This window comes from Choloepus didactylus, chromosome 9, assembly GCF_015220235.1.
Source record: "Choloepus didactylus isolate mChoDid1 chromosome 9, mChoDid1.pri, whole genome shotgun sequence".
NCBI lineage: Eukaryota > Metazoa > Chordata > Mammalia > Pilosa > Megalonychidae > Choloepus > Choloepus didactylus.
In genome coordinates this window covers 22,763,108-22,777,870 of record NC_051315.1, presented here as the reverse complement: position 1 = coordinate 22,777,870, position 14,763 = coordinate 22,763,108, and the positions used below count along the sequence as shown (strand labels likewise).

The 14,763-nt window shown below is 38.7% G+C and overlaps 1 protein-coding gene and 1 long non-coding RNA gene across 5 annotated transcripts in view; one reads left to right on the top strand and one right to left on the bottom strand.

Moving 5' to 3' along the window:
- The window catches only part of CCNT2 (cyclin T2), a 39,774-nt gene extending 36,879 nt beyond the window's left edge, over positions 1-2,895 (bottom strand). For 3 of the 4 annotated variants that reach the window (XR_005218717.1, XM_037848972.1, XM_037848973.1), the window contains exons 1-2: positions 2,725-2,895; positions 1,835-1,916 (exon numbers count right to left, since the gene is read on the bottom strand). Coding sequence is in view for 2 of the 4 variants with exons in the window: in XM_037848972.1 (XP_037704900.1) it covers positions 1,835-1,916; positions 2,725-2,882 (240 nt within the window). In the remaining 2 variants the exon portion in view is untranslated. Of the gene's footprint in view, positions 1-1,834; positions 1,917-2,724 lie in introns of those variants that run through there. The other variant, XM_037848974.1, reaches the window with a different exon arrangement.
- Positions 2,896-3,429: 534 nt separating this feature from the next.
- Positions 3,430-14,763, top strand: part of LOC119544579 — a 94,865-nt gene continuing 83,531 nt past the window's right edge. Inside the window, exons 1-2 of the long non-coding RNA XR_005218865.1 lie at positions 3,430-3,449; positions 3,955-4,026. This is a non-coding gene — a long non-coding RNA (uncharacterized LOC119544579). The remainder of the gene's footprint in view (positions 3,450-3,954; positions 4,027-14,763) is intronic.

Below are 14,763 nucleotides of genomic sequence, written 5' to 3'. Positions count from 1 at the left end.
AGATATGAAGGGTGCAATGTTACTTTTCAAAATAGAAATTAACAGTGGATTTCAATTATCCTGCTAATAATGATTCAATTTAAAATACTGAAGTTTACCTTCACACATACCTAAGACATTAAGCCAGGTACCAAAAATTAATATTCTGGCTTTTAGAATGACGGCATTTAAATAAAATAGTGAAAGCTAGAATGCAAGTGATATGCTTCACCAGTAAAAAAAAAGTTAAAGCTGTGAATTCTGTTTTTAAGCAAGCTATTTGTTTTAAAGCACAACAACCAGGCCATAGAGACAAATTATGAAAGAGGGAGGGTTCAATCAAAGAAGTGAACTCTTGTAGTGAGATCATGTAATGGAAGTAGAAAAGTAAAACTGATTTCAACAAATAGGACATCTGTAGCCACATAAAGAATTTCCATAACGAATTTGACTTGTGATTTCTAACAACATATTCCAAGGCTACTTAAGCAAAGTCACATTTATATTACTATTCATTAGTTCACTACAGCCTTTGAAGAAAATTTAAATAAAAATTTAATCCTCAACATAAATATTATCACCAAATGGCTTCTTCCTCTCTTAACACTATTGTTGACCTAAGTGCTGTGCACAAGAAATAACTAGGAAAATGGAAACAACAGAGGGAGAGTCATACAGATATAAAAGAGGAAGAGAAACAAGGGGGCTAAGTAAGGGAGCTGGAAGAGATTAAAATGTATATAAAATTATATACTGTTCAAGATAAACCTATATACCAATCTTATAAAGCAAGTTGGATTTATGATCACAGATTAAAGTAGGACTCATCTGAACCACATATAAAGCTTTTCCTTCCATTTCAAAAATATTCTAAAAACCTTTTCAAAGACTTGTTTTCTTAGTAACCAAGGTCCTAATGACTATCCACAAATGACAATGTCTTCTATAGTCCATTTTTTTTATCCACACCTTTCAGAGTAGCATTCTAAACACAGCTGTGACAAAAGAGTAAAAATTAAAGAGAGTGAGAATTAAGGTAGGATTAATTATTTCTAAACAATATACAATTTTCTTTGCTAACAGATGCATGTTACTCTGAAAAGAGCAGATGCCAAATTCAGTCTTTTCATTACTTAAGGTAAAAACTTTAACTGAACACCATTACTCTATTTGTCAAGATTTATAAGTTATGTTAGAAATAAGTACCCAGTGTTGGGAGTGTAAATTTTACCTCAAAACTAATCATATAAACATACCTCTGACGCAGTATGTTTGAGGCAAGATTTGACGTTTGAATCCACAAAAATTTAAGACAACTAACTGCCAGTGAGTGACCATAAACGTCTGACATCTTAAGAAATTATCGCGTTAGCAAATAAAATATTCCTGCTAACCATTTAACGCTTTCAAAGGGCCATTTCAAAAAAAAAGTTACAATTAAATTAAGATCAATTCACAATATTTGAAACAATATGTGCCCAACATAACTAATTTCTACCAAAGAAATGACCAGGCTTGCCTTTGAACCTTACTAATTGAAAGTATTCAAATATTAAGTATAAAAGCTAAATGAAGACCAAGATAGTAATTCTTTGATGAAAGAAACGTTTCTTATCTTGTAGCTCAAGCGACCTGGCAAACCCTAACACAGTGCCTGGCAGTTTAATTCATCTCAAGTTAAGAAAAACAAACAACTCCGCATTTGAGGCAAAACGCCTTATCACGTGATTTACCTTTACTGGTCACTGAGAACACTAAGTCCAACAGTAAAATTCATAAGCAACTAACTTTTTTTCTGCATATGGATATACCTTAATAGTTGGTGGTATTAGAAAAGCAATAAAGTAGTACTTACATTTCTATTGAATTTGGTGAAAGAATGGTGCATATAAAACCTGTGCATATAAACAATCGCAGTGTTTATTGTAAGCTGAGAGCTGGAACATAACATTTAGGAAATACTTGAGACAAACAAGATCTCGTTTCCAAAGCAATTTTGACAGAAAATTCCCGATCTACGGTTCTTTTCTAATGTCTCCCATTCGCTCAATACCGAATCAGAAACTAATAAATGAAAACCCGTGGGATGGGGGGAGGGGAGGGAGATGGGCTCGACACCAAATAAATAATAACAATAACTGCTGGACATTTTACTCTAATATCGCTACTTAAAGAGCCCAGAAAATATTTCTCAATGGATACAACTCACTCAAAAATCAAACTCAAAATCAAACACTCGAAACGCGCGCGCACACATCCATACAAAGCCACGCCGAGAACATAAAAGACCTCTAGTGCGCTCCGGGGTACAAGAGAACCGCCATCAAACCCGCGAAGAGCGCGGGGAAAGGCCGGAAACACTCAAGCCTTTCAGAACCTCTAACTTTACTTCTCAACCCCTTCTTAGAGACGGAGAGGTCGAAGAGTCGTCTCTTCTCTGCGATAACACTTAATATTACCCTCTCGGCAGCACTCCCATCCCCCGCTACCACCACGCGCCGCAACAAACAGATTATACAACGTAGCCGCCCGGCCCGCATTCCCGGGCTCCTCTCTCCTCATCCCCTCCTCTGCTGGCTCCTCGTGGCCTGCCGAGCCCGAGCCTTCCTTCTCTTACAGCGCAGCCGAGGCCCAATGAAGGCCAAGGTGGCGGCGCCATGTTCGTAAAGCACCAGGCCGGCGATCGGGCGAGAAGTAAGGGGGACAGGGCGTGAGCCTTGGAAGGCAAAGAATAGGAAAGGATACACATTGAGACGCTGTCCCATGTCCTGGATGAGGTTGGCCGCCTGCTGGCGGTACGAAAGCTCTTTATCCGCCTCCACTCCGCAGCGGCGGCTCGGCGTGTTCTCCAGCTGTTCCCGAGTAAAGAACCAGCGAGAAGAAGCTCCACGGCTCGACGCCATGACACTTCCTCCTCCGCCCGCTCCCTCACCCACCCCCCGCCCCTCCGGGCTCGCAGACTCGCAGACTCGCAGCCAAGGCCGCGCGACCCCGCCCCACTCCTCTCGCCGTAGACCAGGCACCACCCCTTCTCCTCCGCTGCCTCCCGTGCGCGTGCGCAGGAGCCGCCCAATCTGCTCTCCCAGGTCTTTTGCTTTCCTTTTCCTAGCCCCGGCTTCGCTTTTGCGCACGAGACCACAATGCTCTGCGCCGCTTGTCATTTGGAGGCGCCCAAGGTGGGGGTCGGCTCCGAAGGAAAAGGTTGGCGCGCTGTTAAGATTGGCGGGCCGAAGGGGCGGGAATGAGAGAGAGCCGGTCCTGTCCGAATCAAGTCCGGTCGGGTTCGTTTTGGGACCAGAGTCTGGCGGCGCATTAAAGAGACAAAAAAATCTTTGTCTGCTCGCAGCTCACGCCACAACCTCCATTTTCCTCTCAGGTTCGCCGGCGCAGTCTTTCACGTTGGTTTCACGTGTCCGCCGCAAACAGCCTCCGCCCCACAGGCGGCTCTGGGAAAGACCTAGCATGGAAAAGTGCGTAGGAAACGACGCTCCATGTTTCTGCAGCACTTGAGTACTTTTTTTCCCTCCGTTGCCTTGTTTGAATCCCACACCCACGCAGGTCATAGGTTTATTATTATTTTTAATTATTTGCCAAAGGTTATCCAATCAGTAACCGGGGGAGCTGAATTTCTAAACTAGCTCTCGATTCCAGATTGGGAATGTTTTTAAACCAAACTATGATTTTTGCGAGAGAAGATGGGGGAGCTAGTAAAAGAGAAAGCGAGTAAAAATTTTGTCTTTAGTAACGCCTCATATACCTATTGATCATTTCCTTCTCCTCTTCTCATAAGAAAATAACAGAAAGGCATCCACTCTGGGAGTCCTCTCTGGATCTGAATGGATAAAGTTTTATGTTTAAAATATATATTTGCCCAAGACCACAGAGTACAGGCAGACATGATTCCAAAAGACAAGTGACGTTAATTTTAAGTGAGTTTATGATTAAGGCTCCAGGCTTTTGTCATTTCCGTTCTAGGTTCCTGTGCCCAGCATGCGTATTTTGGCGCTGACTCCCCTACTACACTATCCATCTATTGATTTGGTTGAGGTAGGCAATTAATGAACAGTTGCTTAAATAACTTAATTTCTTACCTGTTTTGTTTGCCTCACCTCTTGGGTTGCTTAGAAGTGCTAGGATAGATTGATTTAATACAGGGTTTTAAATCAGCATCTACCTTTGTTTTTGTTGCCTTAGCTGCTCAGGCAAATACCAGGCAATGTGTTGGCTTACTCAGTGGAAATTGAATGGCTTATGGTTTTGAGGCCAGGAAAAAGTCCAAACCAAGGTGTTGTAAAGGCGATGCTTTCTCCTAGAAGACTGTGGTTTCTGGGTCTGGCTGCCAGTGATCCTTGGTCCTGGGCTTCTCTGTTACATGGCAGTGTAAATGGTGGTCTCTCTTGGCTTCTCCTTTCCACATTCCATTGACCTTCAGCTTCCACTTCCTGTGGCTTTCTCGCTACCTGTTTTGAGTTTTATTCCATGTATAAAGGATTCTAGTTTTAAGATGCATCCTAACCGAGGTGGGCCACACTTCAACTAAAGTAACCTCATCAAAAGGTCCCACTTACAGTGGGCTAACACCATAGGAATAGATTAAATTTAAGAATATGTTACACTCCAATATGTAACATGTGTTTCACTCCAAGCGATGACAACCTCCAACATCCATTTATTATAAAAACTATCAGTAACCTAGGAATGGAGTGGAATGTCCTCAACTTGATAAAGAACATCTACAGAAACTGTAGAGCTAACATCATACTTAATGGTGAGAAACTATATTCTTTCCCCTTAAGATCCAGAACAAGGCAAGGATGTCCCCTCTTGTCACTCCTGCTCAACATTGTGCTGGAAGATCTAGCTAATCAGTAAGAAAAGAAAAGGAAATAAAAAGTATACAGATTGGGAAGGAAGAAATAATGCTGTTTGTTTGCAGGTGATATGATTGTCTATGTAGGAAGTCCCGAAGTATGGACCAAAAACAACAACAACAAAACACAAAAAAACCCAACAACCCAAACTGAAATTAATAAGCAATTATAGCAAGGTCTTAGGATATAAGGTTAATATACAAAAGTCAATTGCTTTTCTATATATCAACAATGAACAATTGGAATTTGAAATAAAAAACAATGCCATCTACAATTGCACTCCCCAAAAAGTAATATTTAGGCATAAATATATGTGCATATAATATGTGCAGGATCTCTTGTAGACTACTACAAAACTCTGATGAAGAGCTAAAAAAAAAAGAGGTACTCCAGGTTCATGGATTGAAAAACTCAATATAGTTAAGATGTCAGTTCTTCCCAACTTGATACATAGATTTAATCCAATCCCAATGAAAATTCCAGCAAGCTGTTGTGTAGATACTGACAAGTTGTTTCTAAAGGCAAAGGACCCCCAAAAGCCAACAATACTAAAGAAGAATAACAAAGTTGTACAAATACTACCCAACTATAAAGCTACAGTAATCAATGCAGTGTATCATTGGTGAAAGAATAAGCACAAAGATCAAAGGAACAGAATAGAGAGCCCAGAAATAGATCCACACTTACATAGTCAACTGGGTTTTGACAAGGAAGCAAAGGCAATTCAATGGCGAAAGGATAATGTTTTAATGAATGGTGCTAGAACGATTGGACATCTGTGTGCCAAACAACCATAACAAAAACCAAATCTAGAAACAGACCTTATACCTTCCACAAAAATTGACTCAAAATGGATCACAGATAGATCTGAATGTAAAACACAAAACTTTAAAACTTCTAGAAAATAATATTGGAGAAAGCCTAGGTAACCTTGGGTTTGGCAGTGACTTTTTAGATTTAACACCAAAAGCACGAGCCACGATGGGAAAAATCGATAGGTTGGATTTCCTTAAAAATCAAAACCTTCTGCTGTGCAAAAGACACTGTTAAGAAGATGAAGAGACGAGCGCAGATTGGGAAAAAATGTTTGCAAAACACATCTAGATACAGGACTTGTATCTAAAATATACAAAAAAAATCTCTTAAAACTCAACAATAAGAGAACAACCCAATGAAAAAATGGGCAAAAGATCTGAACATACACCTCACCAAAGAAAATATGCAGTTGGCAAATAAGTATTTGAAAAGATGCTGAACGTCGTATGTTGTAAGAGTATTCTTGGCAGCAGTTTGTAATTGCAAAAGACTGAAAACATGGATGTCCATGAATTAAAGGTTGGATAATTATGGTACATATGCAGTGAAATGCTATTCACCCATTAAAAGAAGGTGGCAGTTTATATGTAGAATGACTACCAAGGTATTAAGTAGAAAAAAAAGCAAGGTATTACTGTTTGGGTAAAATGGAATGTATTCATATAAGCACTTATACACTGTCCTTGCAAGAATATGTATTAAAAAAACTTATGTAAAATTGGGTATTTCTAGGAGTGGAGAGAGATGGGTTGAATTTGATCTGTTTCCATTTTTTTTTAATGTGCATATGTTGATCTCAAAAATAAACACTTTTTTAAAAAGTCCTGAGCAGTTTTTTTATATTCAAAAATGGAAATTACAATTCACCTTTGTTCAATATTGATTGGGAAAAATCTTCAGAAATGGTCTCTTTCAGTTAAACAAATGTAACACTGGTGTTTATCTTGATCTTCACTGATTACCTTGAATGTAGGTTTAAGTTTTTTGATTGGGTAATACAAATTGGGTTAAGCCAGAGCTGGCTTTGTTTTTTAGGGAAGATAAGGGGACATGGAAAAGAAAACTGTACAATGGAAAGAGAAATGCTTGGATAACTATGAATCATTGTTCCTTTGGAATCGGGTGGTGGTGGTATTTTACTTTTCAGGAGTATATTTTGGGGAACTTGGCGCTAGATAAGGAAGGAGAGAAAAAGCTGAAAAGATTTTCCTGAGAGACTTTGAGATTCTGGGTGTGAGCAGGGCCATGAAATCTCCAGGGCTATATAATCATTTATGGCACTGAGAAGACTATTCTGCTAAACTTTTCCCAGAATCTTGTGCTGTTAAAAACATCCGAGATAATGTCTACTGTCACCAGACATTTCCTTGGCAAGGACTGGTTTGTCAGAATTGGTGTGAGGAATGCCAAAACCCTGCAAGTGGTTACCACCAGAATAGTGAGAACTCAAGCCATTGTTAAGAGTCACAAGTTTTGAGGCCTAACCATTTGGATTTCTCAGCATAACACGAATTCTCAACACAGCCAGTTTGGGACTGGTTTACAGCTCCTTTCTTTGCTCATCTTAGGAAGTTATGTTTCTTATTATTTGTTCAAGAAACGTTTATGGAGTTGTTTACTCTGCTAGGGAATTCAAATTGTGTAAGTCTGTATACTTGACCTTCCCTTGTTGTATGTCTCAAAGGCATTAAAACTCAATATGTCAAAACTACACTTATAATTTTCCCCTTCAAACCTCGTCTCTCTGAGCCTCTTGTAGTGAATGGCACCACTGTTCATCCAGTTATTCAAGTCAGAAAACTGGACAGCATTTTTGATATTTCTCTTATCCTCACCCCCATTACCAAGGCCTCTCAATTGAACCTCTTTATTGTCTCTGGAGTCTATATACATGTTTCTCTGCCAGCACCACCACTGCCTAGATCCCAGCTATCTCACTTAAGCTCCCCTATAAGCTGTTGCTATCCTGCAGCCAGTCATAAGGGTCTTTTCAAAATTGGACTCTTGTTACATCATTCCGTACTTTAAAAACCTTCTCATTGGTTTTCAGATAGGCAAAATTCTTTAACCAACTTTTGGCCCCATGTGATCTTGCCACTTAATACCAAGAATGTCTTGCTTACTCAGCTCCAACCCTTGTGGTCTTTTTTGCTGTGTTCTCTCCTGCCACAAGGCTTTCATTTATGCCCCTCTACCTAGAATCCTCTTCCCTCCCCTCTTTACCTCTTTACCTTTTAGCTTTTTTGCTCGTCATCTTGTAGCTCAAGCAACATTTCTATGAAGTCTTTCCCTAACTCTCTAACTAGGCCAAATCCCTTATTAAAAGCTTTCTACACACTGTATGCCTCTTCTTCATAGCTCTTGTCATGATAGCAATTTTTTTAGCATGTGAATTTTCTTTATTTCCTCAAGTTGTTAGTATAATATCCTGCGTGGCAAATAGTGCAAAGTAAGCACATTTTACATGGAGGCTCTTTCCTCACAAATGTTTTTCTATTTGAGAATAGGAATAAAAAGGTCTAGTGATGGACCATTACATCTATTCTTGTCCCCTCTGAACTAAACCTGAATGATACTTTCCAACAGTTCAACTCTCCATATTTTACATTGAAATTATTATCTTCATATTAGGTAGACTGCACTTTTCAATAATGCTTACAACAAAAATGAGGTACAATTATTGTCCATAAATTCATGCCAATCAATAAATCACTATTCACTTTCAGAGAAGTTGTAAGTCAACAAAACAATTGATGAAATTATTAAAATAATTCTATCATCTATTATTTACATTAGGTGTATTTTATCCCCCAAATACCACTATTATTACCACCTTCTCATACATTTGTTATGATCCATGAAAGAACATTCTTACACTTGTACTATGACTGATGATCTGTTACATACAATAGGGTTCACTGTGCTGTACAGTCCTATGTTTTATCTTTTAATTTTTATTTTAGTAGTGTACACAACCTAAGTTTTCTTCTTTTAACCACATTTACCTGTATAGTTCAGTGCTGTTGATTACACTCACAGTAATGTACTACCATCACCACCATCCATTCCAAACTTTCCTCATTAGCCTAAATAGAAATTCTGTACAAATTAAGCATCAACTCCCCATTCTCTAACCCAAATCTATCGCCTGGTAACCTATATTCTAGGTTCTAACTCTGTGAACCTGCTTATTATAATTAGTTCATAACAGTGAGATCACACAATATTTGCCCTTTTCTGTCTGGCTTATTTCACTCGACAATGTCCTCAGAATCCATCTGTGTTGTCCCATGCATCAGGACTTGATTCCTTTTTACAGCTGAATAATATTTGTTTGTGCCAGTTTGAATGTATTATGTCCCTCCAAACGTCATTATCTTTGATGCAATCTTGTGTGGGCAGATCTATCAGGGTTAATTAGATTGTAATTCTTTGAGTGTTTCTGTGGAGATGCACCCCACCCAGCTGTGTGTGATGACTCTGATTGGATAACTTCCGTGGAGGTGTTGGCCCACCCATTCAGGGTGGGTCTGAATTAAATTACTGGAGCACTATATAAGATCAGACAGAAGGAGCAAGCTGCTACAGCCAAGAAGGACACTGAAGAACTCCCAGAAGCTGAGAGAGGAACTGCAGTTTGATGACAGCCATTGGAAGCAGACTCTTGCTCCGGAGAAGCTGAGAGAGGACAAATATCCCAAGTGCAACTAAGAGTGACATTTTTGAGGAACTGCAGCCTAGAGAGGAACACCCTGGGAGAAAGCCATTTTGAAACCAGAATTTTGGAGCAGACGCCAGCCATGTGCCTTCCCAGCTAACAATGTGTTTTCTGGACACCATTGGCCATCCTCCAGTGAAGGTACTTAATTGCTGATGTGTTACCTTGGACAATTTATGGCCTTAAGACTGTAACTGTGTAACCAAATAAATCCCCTTTTATAAAAGCCGATCCATCTCTGGTGTTTTGCATTCCGGCAGCATTAGCAAACTAGAACATGTATATTAGCAAACTAGAATATGTATATGCTATGTATTGTTTATCCATTCATCGGTGGATGGACACTTGGGTTGTTTCCATCTTTTGGCAATTGTGAATAATGCCACTGTGAACTCTGGTGTATAAATGTCTATTAGTGTCCCTGCTTTCAGTTTTTCCATCTATACACCTAATAGCTGAATTGCCAGATCATATGGCTGTTCTATACTTAGCTTCCTGTGGAACTGCCAGACTGTCTTCCATAAAGTGTACCATTTTACATTTTACATTCCCAACAGCAGTGAATTAAGTGTTCACATTGCTCCACATCCTCTCCAACACTTGCAGTTTTCTGTTTTTTTTTTTTTTTTAAATGGTAGCTATTATTTATTTGTTATTTGTACCTTGGGTGTAAAGCCTAAGAAGCTATTGCCTACCACAGGATTTTAAAGATGTTTGCCTACATTTTCTTCTAGGAGTTTTATGGTCCTAGTTCTTGTATTTAAGTCTTTGATCCATTTTGAGTTAATTTTTGTATATGGTGTGAGATAGGGGTACTCTTTCATTCTTTTGGATATGGATATTCAGTTCTCCCAGCACCTTTTGTTCAAGAGACTGTTTTTCCCAGTTGAGGTGACTTGGCAGCCTTGTCAAAAATCAATTGGCCATAGATGTGAAAGTCTATTTCTGAACTTTCAATTCATTTCCATTGGTTGATATATCTATCCTTATGTCAGTATCATGCTATTTGACCACTATAGCTTTGTAACAGGCTTTAAAGTGAGGCAGTGTGAGTCCTGCAACTTTGTTTCTCTTTTTCAAGATGTTTTTGGCTATTTGGGGCCCCTTACCCTTCCAAATACATTTGATAATTGGCTTTTCCATTTCTTCAAAGTAGGTTGTTAGAATTTTGATTGGGATTGTGTTCAATCTGTAAATAGGGTAGAATTGACAACTTAATGATATTTAGTCTTCCAATCTGTGAACACAGAATGTCCTTCCATTTATTTAGGTCTTTTTAAATTTCTTTTGTAGTTTTCCATGTACAAGTCCTTTACATCCTTGGTTAAATTTATTCCTAGATATTTGGTTCTTTTAGTTCCTTTGTAAATGGGATTTTTTCTTGATTTCCTACTCAGATTACTCATTACTAGTGTATAGAAACACTACTGATTTCTGCATGTTGGTCTTGTATTCCTGCCACTTTGCTGAACTCATTTGCTACTCTAGTAGGTTTGTTGTAGATTTTTTGGGGCTTAAAATAGATAGGATCAGTTTATCTTCAAATAGCAAAAATTTGACTTCTTCCTTTCCAATTTGGATGCCTTTTAATTCTTTTTCTTGCCTTAGTGCTCTAGGTAGAACTTCTAGCACAATATTGAATAGCAGTTGTGATAGTGGGCATCCTTACCTTGTTCCAAATCTTAGTGGGACAGCTTTCAGTCTTTTGTCATTGAGTATGATATTAGCTATGAGTTTTTCATATAGGCCCTTTGTCTTGTTGAGGAAATTTCCTTTTAGTCCTAATTTTCAAAGTGTTTTTATCAAGAAAGGATGCTGGATTTTGTCATATGCCTTCTCTGCATCAATCAAGATGATCATTTGGTTTTCTCCCTCCAATTTGTTAATGTGGTATTACATTAATTCATTTTCTTGGGTTGGACCACCCTTGCACACCTGGGATAAAGACCACTTGATCATGGTGCATGATTTTTTTTTATTGTGAACTTTAACATATGTACATAACAGTGATAACTTTCAAAGTCTGATTTCACAAGTAGAAAGCAAATTTCAAAGAATGTCATGGGTTACAGTTCCACAACTTTAGCCATTTCCATTATTGTAAAATGTCACATACACATAGAAAAGTGTCATCTCTTGATGTACAACTCAACAGTCATATAGGTAATTTCAAAAATTGTTATGGGTTACAGTCCCACAGTTTCAGTTCTTTCCTTATTATGCAATACAAGGTGTATACAAAAAGGCACAATTCAATGAACAGTTATAGAGCAAAGGTGTATGATTCTTTAATGGGCTGTTGAATTCAATTTGCAAGTATTTTGTTGAGGGGTTTGCATCTGTATTCGTAAGAGAAACTGTTCTGTAATTTTGTTTTCTTGTAGTATCTTTATCTGCCTTTGGTATTAGGGTGATGTTGGCTTCATGCAATGAGTTAGGTAGTGTTCTGGTTTGTTGATGCTGCCATGTTGCAAAACACCAGAAATGGATTGGCTTTTATAAAGGAGGTTTATTTGGTTACAAAGTTACAGTCTTAAGGACATAAAGTGTTCAAGGTAAGGCATCAACAATAGGGTACCTTCACTGGAGAAAGGCCATTGGCATCTGGAAACTCTCTGTTAGCTGGGAAGGCATGGGACTGGCATCTGCTTGCTCCTAGGTTGTGTTTCGAAATGGCATTCTCCAAAATGTCAGTATCCGCTTCCAATGGTCGTATTCAAAATGTGTCTCTCAGCTGCAGCAAGTGTCTGTGCCTGTGTGGCTCTTTTTAAAGTACTCCAGTAACCAATCAAGAGCCATGCTGTGTGGGTGGGGCCACACCTCCATGGAAATAATCCAATCAAAGGTATCACCCACAGTTGGGTGGGTCACATCTCCATGGAAACAACCTAATCCAAAGGTTCCCACCTAATCAACACTAATATGTCTGCCTCCACAAGACTGCATTAAAGAACATGGCTTGTTCTGGGGGACATAATATATCCAAACTGGCACAGGTAGTGTTCTCCCCTCTTAAGTTTTGTGGAGGAGTTTGAGCAGGATTGGTATTAATTCTTCTTAGAATGATTGGTAGAACTCACCTGTGAAGTCATTTGGCCCTGGGATTTTGATGACATTCAGTCTCTTCACTATAATTGGTCTGTTGAGATCTTCATTGTGGGTTGTTAATGTGTTTCCAGGAATTTGTCCGTTTCATATAAGTTATCTAATTTGTTGGCATACAGTTGTTCAGAGTATCCTCTTATGATTCTTTTTATTTCTGAGGGGTCAATAGTCTCTCCCTTTTTCATTTCTGGTTTTATTTATTTGCATCTTCTCTCTTTTTTTCTTTGTCAGTCTAGCTAAGGGTTTGTCGATTTTATTGATCTTTTCAGAAAACCAAATTTTGGTTTTGTTAATGATTTCTATTGTTGTAAAATTCTCAATTTCATTTATTTCTGCTTTTGTCTGGGGAGGGCTGAAACAGCAGCTCAGAGCTGGGACGCAGCAATCGGAATTTGCTAATCAAAAGCCCTGACCAGGGCTCGGCCATGCCCTTCCACCCTGTTATTGGGAAAGAGGATTTTTATGTCCCTTTTTGATAACAGCAGTTAGCCAGGGACTGGATCCCAAGGTGGTCCACCGGGAGAGTGGGCAGTTGGTGCCGTTTGCTGCCATGTGGAGAGAGCTACTCACAGTTCTTTACCTCAGTTTATCATTCTCATCCTCCTGCTTTTCCCTGGATACTTTACTCTTGACCATGGCCTAGTGACCTGGCCAACCTCTTTGGCATCATCTCCTACTTCTGTCTTCCTTGTTCACTGGTCCATCCACAAGCTTTTTCCTGCCTCAGAGCATATCTGCTTTGCCTACAAGCTCTTCAACATGGCTATTGCCTTCTGTCAGTCAAATCTTAGTTCAAAGTCTTCTTTAAAGAGACTTTCTCTGGCTCCATAATTTAATGCTTTACTCCCTGTCATTCCCTCAGTTACTCTGTTTCCCTGGTTTCATTTGATGAGATTACTTTTTATAATAAAACAGTCATTAAGCACTATGTTAAAAGTACTCACATCCAGAATATTTTTAAAAAGAATTGACATTTCCCTCAAAGAATAGGGAAGGAAAAACAATAACATATACTTCATGTTGCTATTTTTTCTCATCTCTTTTTCTTTTTTAGGCAGATTGGAGTAATAAGCAGAGGATGAGTGGGTAGACTCCTAGGAAGCAATAGGAAGGACAAGAAAGAAATGGAACAATTAACTAAAAAAGGTGAAAATAATGGGATCAGCATACTTTAGCATGAATTAAATATATTTTTTTTATTCTGGAGAGGGGCCAGCACAAATTATATGTCAATACTCAGCTCCTGATTTAATGGACTAATGGAAGGCCAAAAGAAGTATAAATGAATCCAAAGTAAGTGGGTAATTTTGGAAAATTATATTTTATTTTGGAATTGAATCAGAGGTACACAAACTGCAGATGTTCATCATCCTTCCCAGGACCAAGCTTATTTTCAGCAGCCCAGGTAGGGACCATCAATGAAGACTATAGAACAGGTTGCCCTGCCCAATCGCCACAAATAGATTTATAAATTCTGTTCATCCTTTACATTAAAAGGGCTTCTTATAAAAGTAAATCCATAGACTGGAACTTTTTTCCCAGAATACATAAGTCTCATTCAATCCGAAACATGTGTTCTTACAGTTTGCCTTCCTATTTCACACCTCCCAATCCTAAATAAACCTTATCCATTCTTCTAGCCTCAGCTCAAGTTCTAACTTCTATGAAGATCTGCCCAACAGTTTTGAAAAATTAATTCATTTATTTTTTCATCCTTGTCTTTTATTTTATTACTCATCTACTCAGACACTGAATAAAGGGGGTGTCAGTCACACGGTTTTTGCAATCACACGGTCACAAGATGAAAGCTGTATAGTTATACAGTCATTATCAAAGATCAAGGCTGCTGGATTACACTAACAATTGCAGGTATTTCCTTCTGGCTATTCTAATACACTAGCAACTAACAGTGATTATAATGATTCAGTAGTCATAATCATTTGCTAAATTTTAATTTCTCAGTTATACTTCTTCCCTCATTTGATCTTTCTCTCAATCTTCAGGGATATCTGGGCAATGACCATTTTAACTTCTTCGTGCTGGAAAGGGGTGTTGACCTTATGGAGCAGAGGAATGAACCTGTCTGATGTTCTTAGAGAGACTGGTATCTCTGGGTTTTAGGGCTTATCTGGCATAGGAACAATCTGGAGGCTGTACGTTTCTGAAAAAATTAAGTGAGTAAAACTTTATTATAGAGTCTTAGATAGAGCCAGGGTATTCTTTAGGATTTTCAGGAATACCACTGGTTGGGGCTTGGCATACTGTGACAATTTG